The sequence below is a fragment of the Amblyomma mixtum genome, chromosome 3 (genome assembly GCF_055824585.1).
Source record: "Amblyomma mixtum isolate Tamu chromosome 3, ASM5582458v1, whole genome shotgun sequence".
NCBI lineage: Eukaryota > Metazoa > Arthropoda > Arachnida > Ixodida > Ixodidae > Amblyomma > Amblyomma mixtum.
Genome location: NC_143014.1, coordinates 103,287,783 through 103,312,421, shown reverse-complemented (window position 1 = coordinate 103,312,421; position 24,639 = coordinate 103,287,783). Strand labels below are relative to the sequence as shown.

The window sequence follows — 24,639 nt, the reverse complement described above, 5'->3', positions numbered from 1 at the left end:
TCTATTGAACGGGGAAAAAACCTGAATGTGAACAAATTAGCATGCGCAAAATACGGTATCAAATTAAGCTCGTGATGACTTCTTGTAGATGATAATGGTGCAAAGTTAATGTAGTGGTTAGCTGAGAGCCTTACTGAGGAATTGACGATACAATGTAAGAATTTTAATGATTCAGTGTGGCGACGGGCAGACAGCGTGGTTAAATTCAATGAGAGAAGTGTAGAAGAGGGTGAGAAATCGCGATCATAACGATGACATATAAAACGCACAGCTTTCTTCTGGACTTCTTCTAACATGTTAATTTCGAATTCCTTGTACGGGTTCCACACTACATCTGCGTAATCATGAACAGGGCGGATTAGAGATTATACAACAGTAGCTTTGTGTCTTTTGGTGAATTGGGTAGCGTGCGTCGTAGATAACCTAGTTTTTTAGTGCTTTATTACATACGTAACCAATGTGTTTAGACGAAGACATGTTATGCGTGAATATGACACCAAGATATTTGTACTGAGAGACCCTATCTACCACACGGCCATTGAAAGAGTAACTAAAATGGGAAACGGAAGATTTGTTACAAAAAGACATGAGGACGGTTTTGTCGAAATTAATTCTCATTTGCCAGGTACTACACCAACTACAAAACACCAACTACAAAACATAGCAAATGACTCTTGGAGGTGACGATGATCATTAGGGCCAATAATTACTTCGTATGAAACGCAGTCATCAGCGTAAAGACGAATGTTAGAAGAAATGTAATGTGGCAAGTCATTTATATAAATTAAAAAGAGCAGTGGTCCAAGGACGGAGCCTTGAGGCACTCCTGACGTTACATCAACAGCAGCAGAATGAGAAGAATTATAGGATACGAACTGGGAACGAGATGAGAGAAAGCTAGAAATCCAATCAACCAAGTGAGGATTGTTTAGTATAGCATTTAGTTTAGCAAGAAGCTTGGAATGTAGAACAGTATCGAATGCTTTCGAGAATTCTATAAAAATGGCATCAACTTGGTTACCGACATCGAGTTTATGTAATATATCAAGAGCGAATTCTGTTAATTGTGTTACCGTACTAAAACCGCGCCTAAGCCCATGCTGAATGTTGCTGAAGCAAATTATTGGATTCAAGAAGAAGCATGATGTGTTTATGAATGACGTGTTCCAACATTTTGCATGACTGTGATATCAATGAAATCGGTCTGTAGTTCGACAAGCACTGTCTATCCCTGGATTTAAAAAGAGGGAGCACTTTTCCTAATTTCCAAGAAGGAACGGTAGCAGATGATAAGGACTTGTTGAATATGATGGTCAGATATTTCGAAGACAACGTGGAGTAACGAACCAGGAACGCATTGTGTATTCCATCTGGGCCGGTACATTTCTTAACGTCGAGGTTTAGTACAAGATTTGGGATGCCATCAGTGTTTACGAGAACATCACTGATTGCTGGAGAAGATATTATATTAGTGAGTGGCGGAATGACGTTGTTATCCGGAACGAACACCGAGTGAAAATATTTGTTGAAAGCATCCGATATTACAGACGGCTCACTGATGACGTCATTATCTAATCTGAACGAAGTGGATGAAGTATCACGAGGTAAGATGGATGACCAAAATTTTCGGGGGTTAGTTCTTAACAGATCGCGCAGGTGGACACAAAAAAAGAAATCCTTGGCCATGCGCAACTTAAGATTAAGTTCATTTTTTGCCTTGTGAAATCTGTCTAAGGTTATGGGATCGTTGTTTCTTCTAGAACGCCTTAGCCTACGAACGCGACGAGATAAATGCAAAATGTCTCGAGTCATCAAAGGAACATTAGTATTTCTTTTCTTAGCTTTGATAGGAACAAAGCGTTGAACGCAATCCTTGACAAGACATTCAAAGTAATTAGCAAGAAAATTTACGCCGTGGCTTGCTGAGAAAGCAGAGAATGTGTCGAAACGATCAGCTAAAACATCAATAATCGAATTGTCGTCAGAACGAGTGAAGTCGGGAAAAGTAGTAAACAAATAGGGTGATTTGGAGAATGGAAAAGAGAGTGAACTAACACGCCTTTATGGCCTGAGAGCCCATCAATTACTTCACAAGAGAAGTCATTTTGGGCCAAAGTAGAGACCGAGGAAACATGCACGGCGTTTTCAACTACTTTTCTGCGGCAACAGAGACTTCAGCAAGGAGGCCGAAACATGAAGCCTGCAGCACCGATAAGGGCCCCACCCGTAATCGGAGATGCAGACATTAAACTTTATCGCTTCACCACCACAAGCTCCAATATCGCGTTCACGCAAGATAGGTAGTTTGACTCATATATAAAGGAATAGAAATTTGCCAATCGAGTACGTCCCGAGTTATTAGAGCCTGTAAGCAAATTTAGTAAAAAAATTAGAGGGGACACTCAAGCTCTAAGGGCATGATGCGATAGCGTTAATGGGCCAATGACCATATATGCGGAATCGGAATCCCTAGCGGTATACTGATACCGCTCCTGGCAAAGTGGCGCAGCGGTTAAGCGATGGCTCGGCGATGGCAGGCGCTGTCAATCACGGGCAGTCATTAATTTAGTTGCCACCTGCCGCGGTTGTCAGTTTGCTCCCAATCCGGTGGGCAGGCTGTGGTGACGCCACAAGGTCACGTGACCGAAGTGGTCGGCCATACGTTGCTTTTCCGGAGATTTACGCTGTGAGAGGGGGCCTCCACTCTCCCCCTCTCCCTCAAGGCACTACATTCCATCTGCGTGCTTCAGCCGCTCCGGCTGCAAGGCCTCAAACGGTCGCCAACGACGCCGGCACCGCACGATCTTTTCCGACATGCGGATACTAACGCTCTCGCGTTAAAAGTGTTTCTGCAAAAGGCTTAATCCATACAACCCATATTATTTGAACTGGAGCTATAAACATTCTCACTGTCACTGGTGCGGACGATTGCACTGTGAAGACAGCGGAGAGTGGCAGCGTTTCTTTTTTTTTTTTCTACAGCCAATTGCTGAGGTACTCCTATTAATGTTCTTCACCCTCAGAACTGAAGCATACAATGGAATTCGATGGTATATATCCCTTATAAAAATATTCCATAGACAGTCTTCTTAAAGACTCTATTGCCTTCCTATAGATATTTATTTTTGTCTATTCACAGTGTATAGACTGTCATAGACAAAAGTCTGCTAAAAGTGCATAGCCATAAATCTATAGATTGTCTATATACCGTATATAGCACTTTTATTGCCTTTAGACTGCTCTTTATGATTTGTCTAGTGAGACTATAGGCCTTATAGGCAGAAATCTATGGACCGTCTATGAACTGCTTGGTTGGTTGGTTTATGGGGTTTAACGTCCCAAAGCGACTAAGGCTATGAGAGACGCCGTAGTGGAGGGCTCCGGAAATTTCGACCACCTGGGGTTATGAACTGCCTAAAAAAATTTTGCAGGGTAAAAATCAAGGGCCACATCCAAGGGAAAGGGAAACGGTAATCACCATAGTGTTCAAAGACGAGTGCCAGGGACGTGTTCTGTAGCGAACGAGGTGCGACTGGCTGCTCGTTGTCTGAGCAGAATATTCTCGGCTATCCTCCTCTTCCGGCCACCAGAGAAGAGTAGCCGTGGAGAATCTGCTAGAGAGCATCAAGTGAACACTAGTTTAGTTTTTTTTTTTTTTGCTTGCCTACTCCACGAAAATGCGCTGGGCCCTCCTTGGTAGCTTCCTTTCTCCCAATCCTTCGTGATACTCCTCAGAAGTGACTAATGTTTGCTGTGGCCAAAATTCTTGCCTGGTGTTTTCAATGTTTCTCTTATCTCGTTCTCACTGTCTCCAACCTCTGGGTGCCAATGTTTGCGTAGCGCTTATTACGAGTGTGCGTGTGTGCAATTGGACCGTTTAAAATTAATAAACCGAAGCCATCCTGTGACCACCCTGTGGGTTCTTCGAACTGGCTGCGCTGAAAGTAAATCAAGGAGACGACCCGATTACGAGCTTTTCTTCAGTTCAAGCAGTAAGATGTTCGTGTATGCCAGTGTGGATAACCCATAGAGAGCAGAGCATTTTCGTGCTACAGAATGGTTGTTACGAAGCGTACGCGTAACGTTGTCCGCGCAAGAAACCTGCGACGCGAGAGTGCGCGTGCGCGGAGTGCTGAGCAGCGCTTCACGCATGCGGAGTCTTTGGGATCGAAATTCCGCAGCGTAGCCGCCACAGCTTTGGCGCATGCGCTCTACTGAACCTACTTTTTTAAAGGACAGCGTTGCAATGTCGCAAGAGCTCCTGCGTCCGTTGGTTTGCTTGCCGTCCACGCCCTAGAGGCACCTAATTTTTCTTGTCCCTCACCTCGACCCTCAGGCTTATATCTGCGTCTTTCAGAAGCGCGCTAGTTGCCGACCCCATTATAGGAGGCGAGTGATAAATGACGCAAGCGGTGCACGGCACTAGGGGCGAAGCACTGGCTACGGCATTTATTTATGCCAGGTGTTTCAATGAAGCCCGCCACTAGTTCTTTAAAAATAGGGTTTTGAATGTAAAGAGAAACTTTTTGAGGCATAGTAATAGCAATGTTGACGGGCGTTTAAAAACAGGCGAGTCATGTTAACTAGTGAAGTGATTCGTTAAATTATAATAGTCAACTTTGTAACTAGTGCCAATAGGCACCTGACTACAATTAGAGGTTTGTAGTCGGCTGTTAGTAAAAGCCACATCAATTTTTAGAAATTCAAGAACGCAATTACCCTCGCCGCTGCGGCTCAACTAATTTGGGCCATTTCTCACCCCATTCGAAAGCCGAGAGTGAAGTCAATCAAATCGCGAGCAATCTACCGGAGACGTATTAGCGTAGACGTATAAGGGTACACCGGACGCCGGTATGTGTCTACGCTAGTACGTCTCCGCTTCGCTAAAAAAAAAAAAGCAGCGAAGTGGCGAGGAGCGAGGAGCACTGCAGCACGGAGAGAGGATGGGAGCTGAGATTGTCGCGTGGTACGTGCGTCACGATGTGTAGGGATTTGATTGACGTTGCTTTGCGCCCTCCCGCAAGCGCCCGATTTTCGAATGGCGCCAGAAAAGGCCCAAATTAGCCGAGCCGCAGTGGTGAGGATAATCGTGTTTTCGAAATTCTAAAAGCTGAAATGGCTATTACTAACGGCCGACTAAAAATCTGTAGTTGTAGTTAGGTGCCTATTGTAGCAGTTACAAAGTTAACTATTTGAATTAGTCAATTACTAGTTACCGTGACTCACCTTTTTTTTTTGACGTCCGACAACGCTGGTATTACTATCCCACAAAAAGCTTCTCTTTACACCAGAAATCCTAGTTTTGAAAATTAGTGGCCGGCTTCCCTTAAACACTTGGTATATATCGAGTAGACAAGGGAAGGGAAAGGAGGTGCTCGTTATGGAATATATTGAAGGAAGCCAACAGTTGCCGAAACGAAGGAGCATAGCAGAATGTTTTGACCTTTTTATTTGCTGATTTAATCAATTGGGAATTATTAGTGTAATTATTTTTCGATCAAACATAATTAATTAGAAAGTAGTCGAAAAACTATCACGTGTCGCCGATGGGATCGGAACCCATGGCTTCCGAATTTCGTATGCGGCGCTCTACCAGCAGAGGGCCAGTTCTTGGGCGAAACGTCGAAGTAATATTTGTTTCCAGGAAGAGGACTTCTACTTTCTACTTACATTATCAGCTGTCGAGTAAGTTTTCCGTCCCAACACACACACACACATGAGCGCGCGCGCGCGTGCGCGTGCGTGTGTGTTTGCGTGCATGCGTGCGTGCGTGCGTGCGTGCGTGCGTGCGTGCGTGCGTGCGTGCGTGCGTGCGTGCGTGCGTGCGTGCGTGCGTGCGTGTGTGTGTGTGGGGGATTTTTTTTCTGGTTCTTTGAGTTTATCTGGAATACTTGTGCCCAAGGATATGCCACGACAAGTGCGACCAACCAGACGTCCACGCGAGGCTGTCGAATTTCGATGGAGCGAAATTCTAGAGGCCCTTGTACTGTGCGATGTAGAAGTCACCCGAGCGCCAGTTGCTTGCTGTACCGATCAACATCGGAGCACCGTCGACTATCCACAGCAGCTGTGGGTTTGCCCCGGTTTGAATCAGATACGTAAAAAATTACCGGATAGCACTTAGGTGTTCTTAAGAGCCGAAATGTGAGTCTTTCCTTTTCCTCTCTTTCAACCTCCGTTTTTAATTTGTATGTTATGGGGAGTAAGCTTAACTATGTCAACGTTCATGGCTATCTTGACGCCCGAACAACCTTCACGGGACTTGAACCCATGATATTCATGGAACTCGAATCCACGACCTTTGCGGACTGGGACAGACGACCTTTTTCGCTTTCGCTATCATCATCATTACTATCATTACCACTAACTTCACCACTACCATCAACGCTATCATCGACTATCACTATCACTCATCATAACGGCTATCATCAACTAGACTATCATCACTATCTCCATGTATCTTTAGCACTGTCACTATCAGCAGCTATCATTATCACTATCACTACCATCACTACCGCTATCTATCTCAAACACTGAATTCCACTATCAGTAGCTATGATTATCACTATCTATCACTATTTTTTGCTGTCTATTTACTATCACTACTATCATTATATATATGTTACTTATCAACTGTTGCTTAATCAACTTTTACATTTCATTTCATTTCCCATATAACTTATGATCGATAGTTCCGGCGAACACTTTTGCGGACAACTTCCGTTTACAACTTTCTTCCACGCAACCTTTTGAGGACTTATCACGTAACCCTGTAATCCGGCCCTTTCCCCATGTAGGTGAAAGTGCTATCCTTATGAATAAAGATTTTTCTTCATTCCTATTCTGTTCCTCCTATTTTCTAGCTAGTTTCCTGCTTGGTGTATAATATACAAGAGCAGCTTTACTACAGAAAGAACTAAAAAATTCCTGTTCTCATACAACCTGTTTGTTCCTTTTCATATTGGAGGGGCCTCTACCTCATATTGCAGGAGCCCCGCCGGGGCCGGGACTAGCAAACAAGCTCGATTATCCGACTAGACGAGCCTCCCAGACCAGACAAGGCACTATCCCGGCTTCAGCATGGGCGGGCCCCGAACTGTAATCACCTGTGCTTGCAACAACGATCCATGGAGCAGTGACCATTACCGATTATGGCTCTCCTTACGCCACGGGTCCCGCAAGTAGCAATAAACACATTGCACAGACTGGTTTCACTATAAATATTGCTGCGCAATCCAATAGGCTACTTTCATTCTCTCTGCTTTTTCACGAGGTGCATTTAAAGCTGCATGCCTTTAAGCTAACCCAAACAGTCCCATTCTTGTGTTTCAGCTTTCCTTTTCTTATGTAGCCACTGCTGGTCCTTACTCCCCGATAAGGAACATACGCCTTAGAGACAAAAGTAGCTAGAAAGGAAAAACGTTTTTCTACTAAGTTGTGCTAAGATGAGCGCTTTCCTAGAAAGCTTTTTGGAAGCGTCATACGTGTCAGTAATAGCAATGACGAAGATCACGTTAGTGTTCTTGCCGAACTTCCTGTAGTTTGAAGATAGCGCAATAGTTTTAGGCAGCCATGCCTCAAGAAATTCTTAACAGATTATTCCTAACATGTTTTTTTTTTTTTTGTCGCTTAACTCTATGCGTATTATTTACAATCTCAGGAAGGGACAGCAGAGCACAGCGGCGTGCTTCCTCGAACTAGTTGGCAGCGTTTCTTTGTCTGCGCCTATTTTGGGCAGTTGGAGTTTCATGAGTGCGTCAGTCCACAAAAATTGCTGACTGTAGTGAAATTTTGAAAATGGCGAGGTTCTGTTTTATTTTAAGTAACTACTAAAACCGTGCATGGCATTAAATGATGCCCACGCTGGCTATTTTTCAATGCTACAGCGCTTATACTTCAACCTTCTCTGTAGCCCTTCTCTTTCTGCCGCGCTTTCTATTTCCCCTGTGCAGGATAACCAACTAGAATCCTGGTCTGGTGAGCCTCCCCACCTCACCTTTCGTCTCTTTCCCTCTTTTAATATATTCCAGGCGCTTACGACCGGGTGTAATGCCAACATAAGACGTTAACAGTTTTACGGCGACAGCTGTAGAGGGAATGTTGGACAAAGTTACAGCATCGTCGGCGTCATCCGCGCACCTGACTCCCCTTCTTTTTCTCCCCCTCGCCGTAACTTTGTCACGGCTTCCTACCTCTGACAAGCACAGCGAGCCATGATGGGGCCCTGCGCGAGTGTGAAGGATACGTAGGTTTGGTTGGTTTGGTTATTGGAGTTTAACGTCCCAAAGCGACTCATGCTATGAGGGACGCCGTAGTGAAGGGCGCCGGAAATTTCGACCGCCTGGGGTTCTTTAACGTGCACTGACATCGCACAGCGCACGGGCCTCACGAGTGCAGGCATGCTGGTGTCAAGCTGGTGCATTTTGTATGGCAACGATGTCAGTTAGGCCATTATTATCATCACGGCTCCCTTCAAAAGCTGGAGACGTCGGTTACTCGACCACCCTAACCCCAACATAGATAGGACGTGCATAAATACAAATCAAATCAAATCAAATCAAATCAAATCAAATCAAATCAAAATCAACTTTATTCAAACAGTTAGTAAAAAGAATACATGCGAATCATCTGGGCCCTTAGCCTTCTCGGTAGTCTTGGGCCCATGCAGGAAGTGCAAAAAATATTATAGCGCGACAACTCAGTACTATACAGCAGTTATGCGCCAGTTAAATACAAATAAAAGCGAAATTCTCAAGAAATTATACAATAGTTAGGAGGACGAAAACAAAGAAATAAAAGAATGAATGCATCCAAGAGAAACACTGATTTATAGTGGAGTCGAATATTAATGGCTCCGAAAAAACTTCTTTATTTTGGCGATTGACAATTGACCTGTTTTTAATTTAGCTGGCAGTTGGTTCCAAATTTTAGCACTGGCATAGGCAATAGTTTTTTTACCGTACACATTATTCACAACTGAAAGGTTAAAACGACAACTGAAAAAAATTCTAGTTGGACGAGATGGATATACGAAAACAGATGATGGCAGTGGGATGTTATGTGTTAGTATATGTATAACCACACAAGCTAGTTTCAAATCCCGCATAGCAAAGAAAGGTGTAATGTCTAGGTCACGAAATAGCGGAGCGGATCTATCTGTGCGTTTACTATGTGTTACTATACGAAGGGCTGTTTTTGTAAAAGTGCTATTAGATTTAAGTAAGTGTTAAATGTAAGTCCCCAGGACTCTATACAATAAGTCATATTGTTTTGAAAAAGGCAATAATACAAAATTTTTAATGTGCGAAGCGAGAGAACTTTCTGGCTTTTATTGAGACAAAGCAAGCCCGTCCCAATTTACTGCTTACACGAATTATGTGAGGATTAAAACTGAAAGCTGAATCTAGAGTTACACCAAGATATATCTGTTGATCGACTCGTTCGAGGGGGTTCGCGCCTATTCGTAACTCATTTAAGCTATTTGAGTTTATATATAGACTGGATAAGACAATGTATTTAATCTTTGAGGTTGAATTGTTAATTTATTTTGTAGAAACCACTGGCATATCATATAAAGGTCACTATTAGCGCGCGTTTCGACCATATTAGGTACATGGCTAGAGCAGAGAAGGGCTGTATCATCAGCATACATAATAGTTTGGCATAATTCAGAGCATCTGGCTGATCATTTATGTACAAAGAAAAGAGTAACAATCCCAACACCAAGCCCTGAGGAACGCCACATAGGATGGAATGAACGCTTGATATGGATTTGTCAATTTTCACACATTGCTTGCGGCCAGAAAGATAGCTTTCGAAAAACTGCTTTGATTGAGCTCTGAATCCATACTGATGTAATTTTGATAGCAGTATATCGTGGTTCACAGTGTCAAACGCTTTTTTAATATCAATAAAAATGCCAACTACATACTCTATGTTATTTAATGCTTTGTTCATAAATTCACTTTAACACTGTACAGCCGTGGAAGTAGATCTGTTTTTCCTGAATCCATGCTGGTTGTCAACTAGTACGTTATATTTATCTAGAAAATGTGTAAAACGTTTCATCAATAACTTCTCGATACTGGTCGATAGTTCTGGCTGTCATCCTTACTACCGGACCTGTATATCGGAGTGACTTGCGCTATTTAAAATGCGTCTGTATATGGACTCATGTAAAAGGAAGCATTAAATAATTTTTTCTAAATGCTCACTCAGTTCCTCAATGTGCTGTTTAACAAGCTACTCCCCTGATATTTCAAGTGGACATGGCAGTTGGTTGGCTTGGCGTTTAGAAATACTGGCTCTGACGACCTCAGTGGAAGACCTCGATCCGTCACTTGTGACCTCAACTAGATGTCTCGCTTTTATTCTAGCTTAGAGGTCACTTCGTTTTCTAAATAAACTTTCAGTAAATAGGTGGCGGTCACAAAGCAGGAGTTAGGCAGTTAGGGGATCACAAAGACCGTTGCCTTTAAAAATTCCTCGGGCAGATCAAGGTTGGGATTCACCTCAAAATCATTTTTTTTTGTGGTGTCCCTCTCTCCTTCGTCAGAAAGAAAGTAGAACCTTGCAAGGGAAAAATTTTACTCTCTCTTCTCGATGTTCTTCGAAACTCTGACCCACCTCTGTCACGCACACGCGCCGTTCTTCCTCACCTCGTAGCCTGATTTGTCTTTTTTCTTGCTTTCGCGGCCACTGATACGCGGAGTGGACGCGAGTCGGCGCATAAGGGCCGTGGCGGCCATTTTCGCTCGAGGCGCGTTCACGTGTCACACTATTCGTCAGCGCAACATACGCGCAACAGAGGAAGCTCTGTCGGCTGATAAATTTCTTTACTCGCCAACAGCGACTTATCGCTCCCCTCGTGCGCATCTGCACGAACGAATAGGAGAGTTCCGGGTCTCCTGAGTCCAGACCGTCGATGACATCATTTTGATTGTGGGCGTGAAGAGCGCCCGAAGCTCGCCCCTCAAGTGTGCTCGTTGGCTTCCGCTTCCTCCTGCAGCTATCGCTCGACGGAGCGAGCGTCAGCGGCTTCAATTCCTTGTCACGCCGTGCTACAAAAAGAGCTCGCCAGACGGTCCGAAACGCTTTAAGTGTCCACCTGCGCCTCAAAGAACACCGCCTCTGATGCTCACTCAACCCTACGTGGATATTGGTCTTGGAAGGCAGATTTGATTGCATTATTTGGCGTGCGTGGTTGTTCAAGGAGTGTGCACTGAACAACAAAGGCATCCTCAGAACTTTTTCCAGGGGGGGGGGGCACCCGATGTCCGGGGATGGGGCGGCGGTAGGTTAGCACCAAAAAAGAACTAGTGCGCACATAATATCCGTAATTCCAGGGGGTAGGGGGGGGGGGGGGGCAACCACCTTCCCTTGCCCCCCCCCCCCTTCCGGACGCCCATGCAATGCAAAATCTAAATGGCGAGAGGCCGAATTCATTCCTGTTACGGTATACAAAATGATATTCATTAAATCAGCCTAAGCATTCCGCTTTTTCAGGGGAAATAAAGAGAATTTGACACTGAAAGCATTTTCCGCAGTTTTAAAAGGGCCTCATCCCCTCCCACTATGCCTTCCTTTTACGGAGAGGCTCTAAATATACCTATTTGTACGGTATTCTTCACGGGTGCAAATTGCTTAGCATTAATACAACACGAGGTCGCAATTTTTTGCGACCCTCGAGCTGCAGGAACGTATGTCGCGCGAAAGCCCTCTCTCCCATTCTGAACGTGAATGATGTTCGTGGGGCTCGCGGAGGCGTATCATAGGATGTGTGGGAGCGCATGTGTCAGCACGCCGTCTCTGACAATTTATGATAAAGATGTTTCGTTTCTGGATATGTTGTCAAAGACGATGATACACCTGTGCCCTTTCTTGGTTTTTGGTTTTTCAATTGTTGCCCTCGCGCGTGCTGATGTACCTGTTCACCCGCCCCCCACTCCCCCCCCCCCCCCCCTTTTTAGAGGTATATAAATCGACTGCTTTTTTCCCGAATAAAATCAGTTGCAAGTAGTACTCTGTCTTGTCGTTCTTGTCTTCACGTGTCGTCTTTTTGTGCGCTAAAAGAACTCTGAGAATTCAAGGGACTGACTGGAGCAGGGTATAAAAGCAGCGAGCACCGCTGCGCGGGCAGGACACATAATATCACGTGGTATCAGTGCCACAAAGGGCTGTGTACAAATGGACGTTTCTGTGAGGGCACCGCAGTCGCGCGACATTTCCATCGCGTATCAAACTGCCAAATTTTGTTCATCCACTGCGCCAAGAACGATCGCCTGTTTGGGAATTGTAAAAAGAGATAGGGAGATTACGAATGGCCAGCTAAAAGCCTGTAATTGATAGCAGGCGCGTATCCGTATTATTTGAAACTTATTAATTAGAATTTAGTTAACCAACATAACTGTTCACACAGTTCACCCTTTTCCTGACATCCTCCTAGACTGACGTTACCAGCCGTAAAAGCAATCTCTTTGCCTCAAAGAGCGTATTTCTAAAAATGAGAGGCCAGCTTCCTTGAAATACATGGTGTATGTTTGCAATAGCTGCGACACTGCGCAAGAAGGCCGTTTGAGTGCGGGAGAACCCGACTAACAATAAAAGTTTTCATTTGTTTTGCACTAAGTATCAGAATGTAAATTCACAGCTCCAGTTGCATAAAGTTTTCAAGCTGGCATGCTCCTTTACATCTGACGATATATGCCATGAGTTATCGCACATTGGCGGAGACATTAACTGATACAACGAGCTTGCTTCACGATAACGGAAGGAGTTTTGTTTTCTGAGCGGAATAAGAGAGGTTGCAAGAAAGTGACTTTATTTCCAGAGGCGAACATCGGCCAGCCTTGAGGAAGAGCCACGATAAGGTCGCCGACGAGAACTCGTTTAGGCAGTGAGCGCATCAGCAGTGAAAACACGGACACGATGAGAATGAAATGAAGGCGGTGTTCGTTTGGGATGGCGGTGTGATAGCCTAGAAGCCGGGTGGCATAAGTTACGCCGGCACGGTAAGCGCCCGCAGCACGACCGCCCCGTTGCCCGCGATCTGGGAAATCCGTGTCGTTCTCACCCAAACCCTCTCGCTGAGGGGTATAAAGAGAGGCAAGGTAGGACGGCCATTGAGCGAGGCTAGCTTGACTTCTGCCTCGTCTGAGCCGCATCATGCGTCTCGCCGTGAGTACCGCTTCCAAGAAAAATCTTGGTCTTTTTTTGTGTGTGGAACTTCCCCAGCCTGCGGCGTGACCGGACTCAACTTTCTGTGCCCGCAAACGAGCTTCCGGCAGCAAGTCAAAATCATCGCCATTTGGATTGAGAAATTCCTTCCCTTGCATAATAACTGATTGCCTGTTTGTGAGGCAACCTTTTTCAGAGACACGGATACAGGCATCAATTAGATCTAATCAATATTGCCTGCTTCATGGTGTGAGATGACGTTGGGCATGCACGTGTACATCTGTTTATTGCGAAAACGGTTATACTGTTTCTCCTGAATATATTTTTGCAAGTACACGCAAAAGTCTTAATGCTGCGAGTGGCTCTGGAGAAAGCTGCTAGGGAAATACGTCGTGCTGAAGACTCGAAACATCAACAAAATCATATGTGTGGTTCTTGGTTATTCATTCTTTTATTCGTGCACAATGGTGACCAGCTTCTGTTTTCGGCATGAATAGGCCTGTCAATCCGCTATTCACATATGTGCTGATTTAAGATAACCTGAAGCCGCGTCCTAAAAACGCGCGCTCCCTTCTGCTTGCCAGGCTGTGCCACATTTTTCGTTAGCACATCAGCCTGCAGTTTCTGTCGGACCTCGTAGAAACATCAGGCTGCTGTACGAACTTATTGAATTCAAAAGCAAGAGTTTATGCTTACTTGCTTTCTAAAGCTTGTGACATGACTTTCCCATCCTACCTGTCATTTTCTCTTGTGCGCTCTGGAGGAGAAATTCTTCCAATCTTCAATGTCTGCTCAATTTACACTAGACTCGGAGGTTTTTCCTGAACGTTGTTGGCCTTAAAAGCCTTTACCACAACGGCACGAACCTCAAGGACAAATTGTGCAAGGAATTGTAACAGGGCATTGTTAGAGCGGCAAAATCGAATTTTGTTGCTGTTCACCTGGCTGTTTCCAGAGGCAGTCAGAAGCCATGAAGACATAGACGGCCTTTTAAAACACTCGTTATTGGTACCGTAGTTCTGGCGTAAGCGCAACCGCGAGCCTGTCTGTGACCCAGGTGCTGCTGTCTGCCCTGGTGGCATCCGCATCGGCCGGTGCACTGGGTGGTGGCCCACTCGGCGGCGGCTCTTTGGGAGGTGCTGCGCTCCTCGGTGGCGGCCTCGGATCGCACGCTCTCGTCGGTGACGCCGCAGCTCTGACAGGCATCAGTAGCCTGGCCGGCCTCGGCGGCCTTGGCAGCCTAGGAATTGGTGGCCTGGGTGCTGGTGGCCTTGGTGCTGGCGGACTTGGTGCTGGCGGACTTGGTGCCGGCGGCCTGGGTGCTGGTGGCCTGGGTGATGGCGGCTTGGGAGCTGTCGGCCTCAGCTTGGGTAGCCTCGGAGGCGGAGGAGCAGTCGTGGCCGCCGGGCCAACAGTGGTGGGTGTGGCCACTCCGGTGGCAGTGGCTGCAGGGCCGGCAACTGTGGGCGGCCCAGTGAGCGTCTCGGCACCCGTCTCAATTCCGGGACCAGTGGCCACGCCCGTGGCGTCGGTGACGTACGTCAAGCAGCCCGTTATAAAGCTCCGCTATGTCACCAGGCCCGTCACCACCTACGTGAGGCAGCCTGTCGCAACTGTTACACACACCATCAAGAAGATTGTCAATTACAACAATGCTGGTGCCCTGTTGGGACTCGACGGTGCAGGCGACGCTGGTCTCGACGGCGCTCTAGCAGGAGGTAACGGCTTCGGCGGCGGTAACGGCAACGGCGGGGGTGGTGGATTAGGCGCTGGCAATGGCGGTGGCTTCGGAGGCGGTAACGGCGGTGGCTTCGCTGGAGGAAATGGTGGTGGAGGAGGCTTCGCCGGTGGACCCGGTGGTGGCGCTGGCTTTTCCGGAGGACACGGTGGCGGATCCGGCTTTTCCGGAGGACCCGGAGCTGGCGGCTTGTCGGGGGGACACGGCGGTGGTGGCTTCGGTGGAAACGGAGGAGGTGGTGGATTCGGTGGAAACGGAGGAGGTGGTGGATTCGGTGGAAGCGGAGGAGGTGGTGGATTCGGTGGAAACGGAGGAGCCGGTGGATTCGGTGGGCACGGAGGTGGTGGTGGATTCGGAGGAAACGGAGGAAACGGAGGAAACGGAGGATCCGGTGGATTCGGTGGAAGCGGAGGCGGTGGTGGATTCAGAAGAAGCGGGGGCGGCGGCTACGGTGGCGGTGCCGGTGGGGCTGGCTTTGGAGGCCCCAGCAGTGGTGGCTATGGAGGCTCCAGTAGTGGTGGCTATGGAGGCCCCAGCACTAGCAGTTTCAGTGGTGGCAATGGTTTCAAGCCTGTGCGTATTAACGGACGAGGACCATCGTTTAACGTGTACAAAAAGCACCATTACTGAGCCCCCATGGGTCGGACGTCACACATGCAAGCACAAGTGCTTTCCATCTTCGTCTGCGTGCCGGCTGGCTTGGAAAAAGTTGGTCTAAAGTAACCAGTTTAAAAGCCATTCACCAGCAGCCAAGCTTATTCAGGAACTTGTGCATCAAGGCGTGTTGTGTGGTTCCATAATCTGTACAGCACCTCTCTCGCGCCCCTCATCCACAGCAGTCATTGTTGTCGTTAAGCATACATTTTATTGTATAAAGCCCTCAAATAAAATCGTCACTGACACTTTGACGACGATTTCTTGTTGACTTGGCAGATGCGTTGAATTTTATCTTTGTCACAAGAACACCGTGAGCAGGCAACTAATACTTCACTAGCCAGTAAGAGACGTTTTCCTTCCTGGTTAATATTTATTGCATGCAGTGCTATAATTCTTCCCATTCACTGAAGATTACCGTAAATGTTTTTGCAAACAGCTGAGCGCTCTGTTCAGGGTAGCATGATAAAGCTCTGCTTGGTCAATTTTTTATCATTTGCGCATGTCTTCGTTTGACAGCGCTTAAGAAATGGATGAAAAAAGTCCTTCTGCAATGTGCGAACCACTCCATTTCTAAAACTTCCAGCATCGCTATTTTGTATCACTAATTCTAAAATTTTCAGATAACGGTGAGACTTTAATCACCATGTGTTTAGAATGCGAGAATTCGAATTTTACTGAGCAAAGTACCAGCATAGTCGCATTTAACTTTGCCGAATTCGGAAAGCACTTCTTCCTCCACCCGCCCCCCCCCCCCTTCCCTCATTTGTATGTGTTAGTATCATCAAAATTACCTTACCATCGAATGCACATGGGCATTATATTGGTTAACTAAAAAATGGAATCTTAATCGTATATTTACTAACACATGCCAGCCTTAGGTGGGACGTAGCATCACTTTATATTTGTTAATACTAGAAATGTACAGTACGAAATAAGAAGGCAACGCTTTTTACCGGCTTTGGCTTTCGACCGATCTTCATTTTAGTACATTGCATATACATATGATTATGGCTAGGCTCAAACCAACCCATGAATTACACTTGCATTCAAAGAGGAAACAAGGCTAAAGCTAAGGTCTGAAGTATTTATGCGTCAGCGATCTACCAGTGTCACACCTAAAGAACTTGACAATATTTATGTTGTCACGGCTTCTGCGATAACAATTATTCCGATAGGAGTGCACGTATCCCATATGAACATTGCAGAGTATAAATGTTTTTTTTTTTTTTTGAAGCGAAAGCTTCACTACGGGACCTCGGGCTTCAATCGCGGACCGTGCGAATTTGACTTTCAAATGACCTTGAGCTTGGAAAGCAAAGAAAAGGCGCATAACTGCCCTCTTGGAACAGTGGATACCTCAGTCGTGCTTTAAGCTACGTGGTGGTAGTGAAAGATGTGCGCTGCATGCGTTGGCGTTGACAACGTTGCGGCAGAAACACGGCACTGAAGGCATAGGCCGTCGGCGTTCATTGGCGTTGGCGATCAAAACGTTTTACACTGCGATGATTTTAAGGAAAGGAAGTGCGCATAACTGGCTCCCTGGGTCAGTGGACGCTTGAATCGCGCTTATAGGTACGTGGGGCGATGAGAGAGAGATGTGGGCTGCATGCGTTAGCGCTGACAACGTTGTGGCGGACACGCGGCACTGCTGCAATAGGCCGCAGCGTTCGTTGGGTGAGCAAACTCTCGCGATCAACCATTAACTGCCACCTGCCAGGGTGGCAGGGTTGGTGCGCTGCCTATCCAGTGTCCGAAACGCACTAAGCGTTACACAGGCTAAGCCACGTAAAGTTTCCCGCTACGCCATAGCTTTCGCTCTGTAACTAGGTTCAGCAGTAGTTGAACCGCACCATTTTTTCTTTCATGAGGTCGCTAAAGTAGTATAAGAAATGGTCATTTTCTCTGTTTCTGAAGAGCGACGTTTCAGGTATGCATTTTTTCGGAGCGACACATCCTTGATACGGGATACCAAATAAGTTTGTTTCAGCGTGTCGGTAGGAATGTCAGAAGCCTCTTTGTAACATAATTTAGTAACTGGACTTATATTGTTTTGTTTCAAGTTTGAAAGTGCCGGCCCCTTTGTGGTATCGTTAGGCTAAGCAGTGGCCCTAATACAAATACTTCATCTCACAAGCTGTTCGCAGCGCTGTGAAGGCTGCGTCACAATACCGCTCAAATATTTTAGTTTGTGATGGAACTGCGCAAAACACCGGGACAAGACACAAGCGCACAAATGAGTAACCAACATGCCTAAGCTGCTGTCCTGGCTGAAATATTTTAGGGACTACGTATTTGTTGTCTTTCTTGGCCCTGAATGGAGGAGAGAGCGCTTCCTTTAACAGTGCTGAAAACAACTTGTGAGACGAAGTATATGGTTAGACTACTAAAAAAGACTGAAAAACAAGTGTCCCGGCCGAAATAATTATAATGGGCTTAATCCAATTAGAAGTGGAAAAATAATATATTAAAAATCTATAGCAAGAAGAAAAGGAAACAAGAAAAAAAGATTACAAAATGCACTGGTACTATTGGCGCCGCAGCCATTGGAAGGGCTGTTAAAAAGGAGAGTTACTGCATGAGGAACGATTGTGTGAGAAATAATGGTTAAATGTTTTGTTGCTCGGCCGGATTAGCATATAATAAGGATGATGACCCTGCACGCACATATTTTGTTCGGTATTGCGTTCACGTACAGATCTGATATGTTTCTGTGTTTAGTAGGAAATGAGGTCACCACCAAAGAGACCTTATAACAGCGCATCAGCCTTGCGGACTACTCCGGAATTGAGGCATCGAGCGACTCGAGCGATGGTTTTCAAGCTCTCTTCACTCCTTGATTTTCTCCTGCAGAGGCATCAGAAAGCGGTGATTGTGCAAAGCCAACACTAAAGAAACCGGAAAGGACACACACTCAGAGAAAGCGAGGTAAACCTGTGGCGTGCTCAGCCTGTCGTCGATGATAGGGAGAAAGACAAGGAAAACAATCCGTCGTCAATGGGATGGGCTGCTCTAATGCGTACTGACGTTTCTGCAGCGTCCCTGATAAACCACCAACGTACCTAAAAAATCTCAATGAATGAAAGTTCTGTGCAAAGGAAATGCCTTGCGGGGAAAACAAAGAAAGATGTGGTTTGCACCGCAGCCATCAAGGAATATTACCTTTGCATGGGTGGCTTGGGCCGCATTAATCAGCAACGAAATGCCTTTCCTGTAGAGAGGCAGTCAAAGAAGAGTTGGCATCTAATTTTCTGAGATTATGACTGGCTCAGACTCTGACCGACTTAGCGGTGACGGTGTAGGAAAGCATGCAGGGACAATGTCGCTCTGGATGTGGATTGCGGGTATGCAATGTCTGACGACTAGCGAACAGAGCACCTCTTCCAAGCTGCGCAGGAACTGGCCACCTACTCCACAAATAGCCTCTTGCTTCAAGGAGAACATCATATTTCCTGCATACACCGCTAGCCTACCATGCGCTGTACGCTGTGTGTACATCTACCGCCACAGTTAATCGGAACACGCTCGGGGCAATTCTATGCTTGCTTCAGGTTTCGTGATTTAAAAAATTAACCCCCATTCACTTAATTGAACTAAATGCGACGTAGGTGGGCGAGCACAATATGTATGGACCGTTCGCAAGGGTTACTTAGACAGTTTTAGAGACAATGTGAGCGCCAGCTGGCTTAACGCCGTTTCTGCCTTGCCACTTGGCTGCAGCTGCCGCGAAACCGGTTTGCCTCCTTTCGACTAGGTTGCAGCAGGCATGCTACTCTATGTTCCAATTGGCTGCAGCTGGCGTGCACAGGTTTCGCCCTTGGCTGCAGCTGCCGCGAAACCGGTTTTCTTCTTTTGCCAAGGCACCAACAGCTTCACCAGGACGCATAACGGCTTTTTCGATAGTGACCCCCTCAGTGTTAGGGCACGAAAAGGAAAAGGAAATTTTCCTCTCTCCTCTTTGCCACCGGCAGCCCGTCGCCTGTCACCCGCTCTTCGTCTTCCCTCTCCCACTTTCATTTTGCCACCTGCCAAGCGTGGCAGGTGGCGGCTGGCAGCTGGCAGCTGGAGGCTTCATCCGAATACAGGACGGCTTTTTCTCTTGCGAGGCATCTAGTGCGAGCACACTGAAAGCCGGTATTAACAACTCAGAAAAAAAAAAGGAACTCCGAAGGGAAATTTTGATCGCACCACACCCCCAGAGTTGGCTGCACTAGGACTGACGAAAAACTATATTTTTTTACCGACAGTAGTTCACATAACGGCATATCTATTGGTATCGAGAAAAAAAAACAGAAGTGCTGCATGCTCATCAGGCACGTAGATACAGCTTCAAACTGAAGCGCACCTTGACATGGCACTACGCTGAATCATTTTTCGTAGTAGTGGGCAAATATCGAATTTTTCGAAAGTGAATTGAATACGGATAGATACCTTCAAATATAAAAACGAATATCGAGTAATGAAGTGCAGATTCTTTTATACATAATAATATTTTCATTTTCACAAAATTTTATATCTAATTTTCTTAAAGAATAGCCCTGTAAGTCTCAACGCTAAAGGCGTGGTTGGGATAGGTAAGTCCACAGGTTGAGACGTAAGCTGTCTTTACGAAAACACAGTGGCTAACCTGTCATGATTCCAAATGCAGTGAATAAAAAAATCATTCCAGGATGGAGCACCATATGTTCAAAACAAAGGGAAATACTAGATTGCCCTGAGAACAAAAAAAAAACGCCTAAAAATATCACACGTAGGAATTTTAGTAGAAAGCAGCTTTCAATGTGTGGCAAAGTTAAAGAATGTTTCTTCGCTCGCTTATCTCCTGCAAATATCATCAGATGGATCAGCGATGCTAAGAGCACAATTGCTCAGAGAGTTTTCTGAAGAGCTGAGTGTGAACAGCTTCATAAATACACTGTATTTGACGACACTCTGAGGTTACGCACCAGCACCACGATAGCGGTCATTATGTTACTTAGCTCTCAAATCCTGTTATCTCGCAGCAGTTCCGTAAGGCGCAGTAAACGCCATGCTCCGGCGCTTTTCTTCTCGCTTTCGGACCGTGCGTCGGCGCTTCGTTCTTGTGCTTCAATAACAGTTCGACGCATCTTGCGGGTCCTCCATGATTGCAGCGGGCGAAGTACTGCAATTAAACACGATTTCACAGAGCACCTATGATTTAGTGCCTTCGCGAAGAAAAGCCGAGTACATCCTAGAGCTGAACGTGAAATTATGAAACGCCATTACGAAAATGACGTATTTTTAAAACACCGCGACACGCGCCTGTAGGCAACACCAGCCGCTGGAGGTAGAGGGCGGTAGTGCGACCCATACACACATGTAAAAGAATTCTCCGAAATATTTTTCTCATTTCACTGAGTATCCATGGTGGCGCCTGTTCGTTAACAACTGGCGACTGCTTTGAAGCGGATCATGACAAAGCATGTAACGTCAATTCGACGCTATCTGTTTAAAATGTCACAATAAATGTATACCCCCGAACGGCGCTTTAGCTGGCGTTTCCCCGAATCGCACAGACTTCACGTGGAGTCCCACATGCTGCCACGTTCGCTGCGTTTGCTCACTAAAACTGCCATTGAAGCTAGACTGTCTACAAAGCTCAACGTGGAAGCTCAAACGGCATGAGGAATGAACGTATGCGAACCGCGAACCGCAATAGATGACGGCACAGACAATATAATCTGAACGAACAAATGTAGCGTTTAAAACAGGACACAGAAAGATGAGGACAGGACGGGGCTACAACTTACAACTGAATGAAATCGATAAACGAAAGACACATCCCTTCTCGAGCAAATACACGCATGCGCAAACTTGAAAGAATGACAAAACTGTGATAAACTAGAAAAAACCGGTAAAAGAAAAAGAAAAAGAGATGAAAAGGCGTGGAATAGGAATAGGAAGGGGTAAAGATCAATTGGCGAGGGAAATCCTGGAAGCTCATGAAATATCACAACGCGGTAATGACACGTGCATTAGCACACCATCTATTTATCTAATGGAAAAAGAAAGAGACTTTCTAAGACGCACTTAATGTTTGTAAACAGTTTCATGACCGGTGGCTATTCCACGCCTTTTCATCTCTTTTTCTTTTTCTTTTACCGGTTTTTTCTAGTTTATCACAGTTTTGTCATTCTTTCAAGTTTGCGCATGCGTGTCTTTGCTCGAGAAGGGATGTGTCTTTATCGATTTCATTCAGTTGTAAGTTGTAGCCCCGTCCTGTCCCCATCTTTCTGTGTCCTGTTTTAAACGCTACGTTTGTTCGTTCAGATTATGTATGACCAACTGGCCCCACAGTGTACTCTGTTAAACTTCAGACAATATACCCGGCCACTTCTGGAATCCACGAGCATCCGCATGTTTGTAAACGCGGAGCGACTTCGGCCGGTCATTGGACTGACAAGATTCTTTTGATGTGAAAATTTGACTCGGATGGCGTCGTTTTTTTTTTTAATTCTGCCATGTCCACAAGGTGGGGAAACTTGGGACTGAAAATGGGAGTGAAGTAGCGGCGCCGCCCTCCATAGGCCGATGACAAACGTTACTCGTGAAAGGAAAGAACGACGGTATTTTCTGAATATTATTTCCCTCCAAAGAACAAATGTAAACAGAAAGCAGCCGTTTACAGTTCATTTAAGACAACAAGAAACGCATATATGAAAAAAAAAAAAGTACGCAAGAGGAATAAAACAAGACTTCGCTTCCTACGACGAACGAGTTGAATCAACGTTTTAGCCGTTCCTGCTGCCACTTTCGCGCCAAAAAACGGTAAAACTTGGTTCCGGGCTAAGTCCAATAAGTGCTGTTGCAGTGAACGACGCAGTTGTTAAGGCTACTCTTTTTAAGGTCCATAGGTGCCTCAAAGAAACTTTGCAACGAACAGCAAGGTGCTGCTCTATTAACTGCCGCGCACGCCGAGTTCCCGTCGCCATCCCACTCCGAACGCTCGCACCGCCGCTAGATTAGCGCGCGTCCCTCCGGAGTTAAATTCATGGGATTTATCCGGAGTTCGATGCGCACGGCACCTATAGAAACTGCAACAAGAGATGGCGCAAAAAAAAAAGTATTATTATGACAGTACCGCAGTGTAAATTAGCACGCTTCGTAAAACGAAATAATGCGGTCGCCATCATCATCGTCATCCGCCTAACTACGCCCACTCCAGAAAAAGAGGCTTCTGCCATGTCCCTCCAATTGACCCTGCCAGCTGTGGCCACCTTTTCGCCACGAAGTTCCTCATCTCATCCGCCAACCTGACTCTCTGCCGCTCGTGCTACGTTTTCCTTCCCTTGAAATTTGCTCCTTTAATCGGTTATCTTTCCTTCGCATTACATACTCCGCCCACACTCATTTCTTCTGCTTGACTTCATTAGGGTGACTTTCACAATCGCTAATTCCCTGGCCTACTGTGCTCTCTTCATGTCCCTGAGCGCTACACCTATCATTTTATCGCGAGGTCGTTAAGGCTCCCGTTCTGCAGAAAATCCGGTGTCGTCGCCGTCGGCGTTGTAAGCGCAAAATCCCCGGAGAAGCAACCTAAGTGGGCCACCTAGGTCACGTGACCTTGTGGCGTCACACAAACCTGCCCACCGGATTGTGAGCAAACTGACCTCCGTGCCAGGTGGCAGTTAAATTAAGGATTGGTCGCGAGAGACTGCTTGGGGAAAGAGACCTGGGTCGGGTATGCAAAGACACCATATCTGATCTTACATCACTCACCGTCTCCCAGCCGCCGCATGGTGCAACACGAAGGAGTGTTTAGGCAGTGACCACTACAGCCTCGAAATCCTACTTAACACTTGCCTCCCTCATCGCCCACCTAGGAGATCCCCTCTCACTAAACGGGACTCCCTTCGGAAATGTAGATGTAACAGAACATCTGCCCCATCACTGACATTACTGCTTGGACTACACAATTACAGAAATATGTCCAGGCAGTCACACGACATTTTCCTAGTGACTTCCCCAATAACACCGTTTACGCTCGCCTCTTACATCTCTGGGAAGCTAAAACCAGTCTTGAAAGGCGCTGACAATCCTAGTGACGGAACAGAACCCTCTGCCGCAGACTCGCCAGACTGAACAAAGACATAAAAACACACGCCGCTGCGCTCTCGAGGCCAAACTGGGAGCCCCTATCCAACTGTCTTAGTGGTAAAATGAGCCTACCTCAAACATGGAACCTCTTCCGACATTTAATAGACACATTTCAATCTGCGACACTACAACGACGCAACCTCACTAAACTAATTCACTTACCCCACATTGCCAGCAGAGCTACTTGGGGAAGTCAAGGAGACATACCTTCCACATTTCCAACCAAGTCTCCACCCGGACTATCACAGATTTCTTTATGATCTTCTAAGTCAGCCTATCACTGAGGCACAAGTAATATCAGAAATTAAGAATATTAAGCTCTTGGACTCGATGAAATCACCAACAAAGCTTTAAGCAACTTAGACATTCAGACCATAACGGCCTTAGCCGACTACTTACCTCCGACCTATTTCTCTCGCCTCATGTGTGGGAAATTTAATGTAATATGCCATCCGCACACGGCTCTGCAACTTCCTCGAGGAACGGCAGCTCCTGCCCACCTGCTGCATGTTTGTTTTTTGCCCAGGTCTGGCCACCCAAGACGTAATCTTCAACTAAAACACCACATTCTTTATTCAAAAACTTACGATTCACGCGCCATTCTTGCGGTAGATCTCACCAAAGCATTTGATAATGTAACACACTCTGCCATTCTTGAAAACCTACAAACACTGCAAGTAGGCAGTCATATGAACGACTGCATAATGGCCGTCCTCAGCAGCCGAACAGCAACTCTTAGACTGGCCCCCATACACTCCCAAACCTAAAACTCGGTGCTCGGGGTACCCCTCAAGGAGTGGTCCTTCTCCCGATACTTTTTAACATTGCTCTTATTCATCTTCCCCGACAACACTGTCAAATTCCAGGCATACATTTCAATCTCTATGCGGGTGACATCACTGTCTGGGCATGCCGAGGCAACGACGCCATCATAGAGACCCATCTCCAAGCAT

General features: G+C 46.2%; 1 protein-coding gene across 1 annotated transcript; it reads left to right on the top strand.

Moving 5' to 3' along the window:
• The first annotated feature begins 13,153 nt into the window (after positions 1–13,153).
• LOC149351203 (uncharacterized) lies at positions 13,154–15,698 on the top strand. The gene is made up of 2 exons (XM_089576986.1): positions 13,154–13,176; positions 14,234–15,698. The coding sequence occupies exons 1-2, from the start codon at positions 13,165–13,167 to the stop codon at positions 15,542–15,544; spliced, it is 1,323 nt and encodes a 440-aa protein (XP_089433112.1). The 5' UTR covers positions 13,154–13,164; the 3' UTR covers positions 15,545–15,698.
• The last annotated feature ends 8,941 nt before the right edge of the window (positions 15,699–24,639 follow it).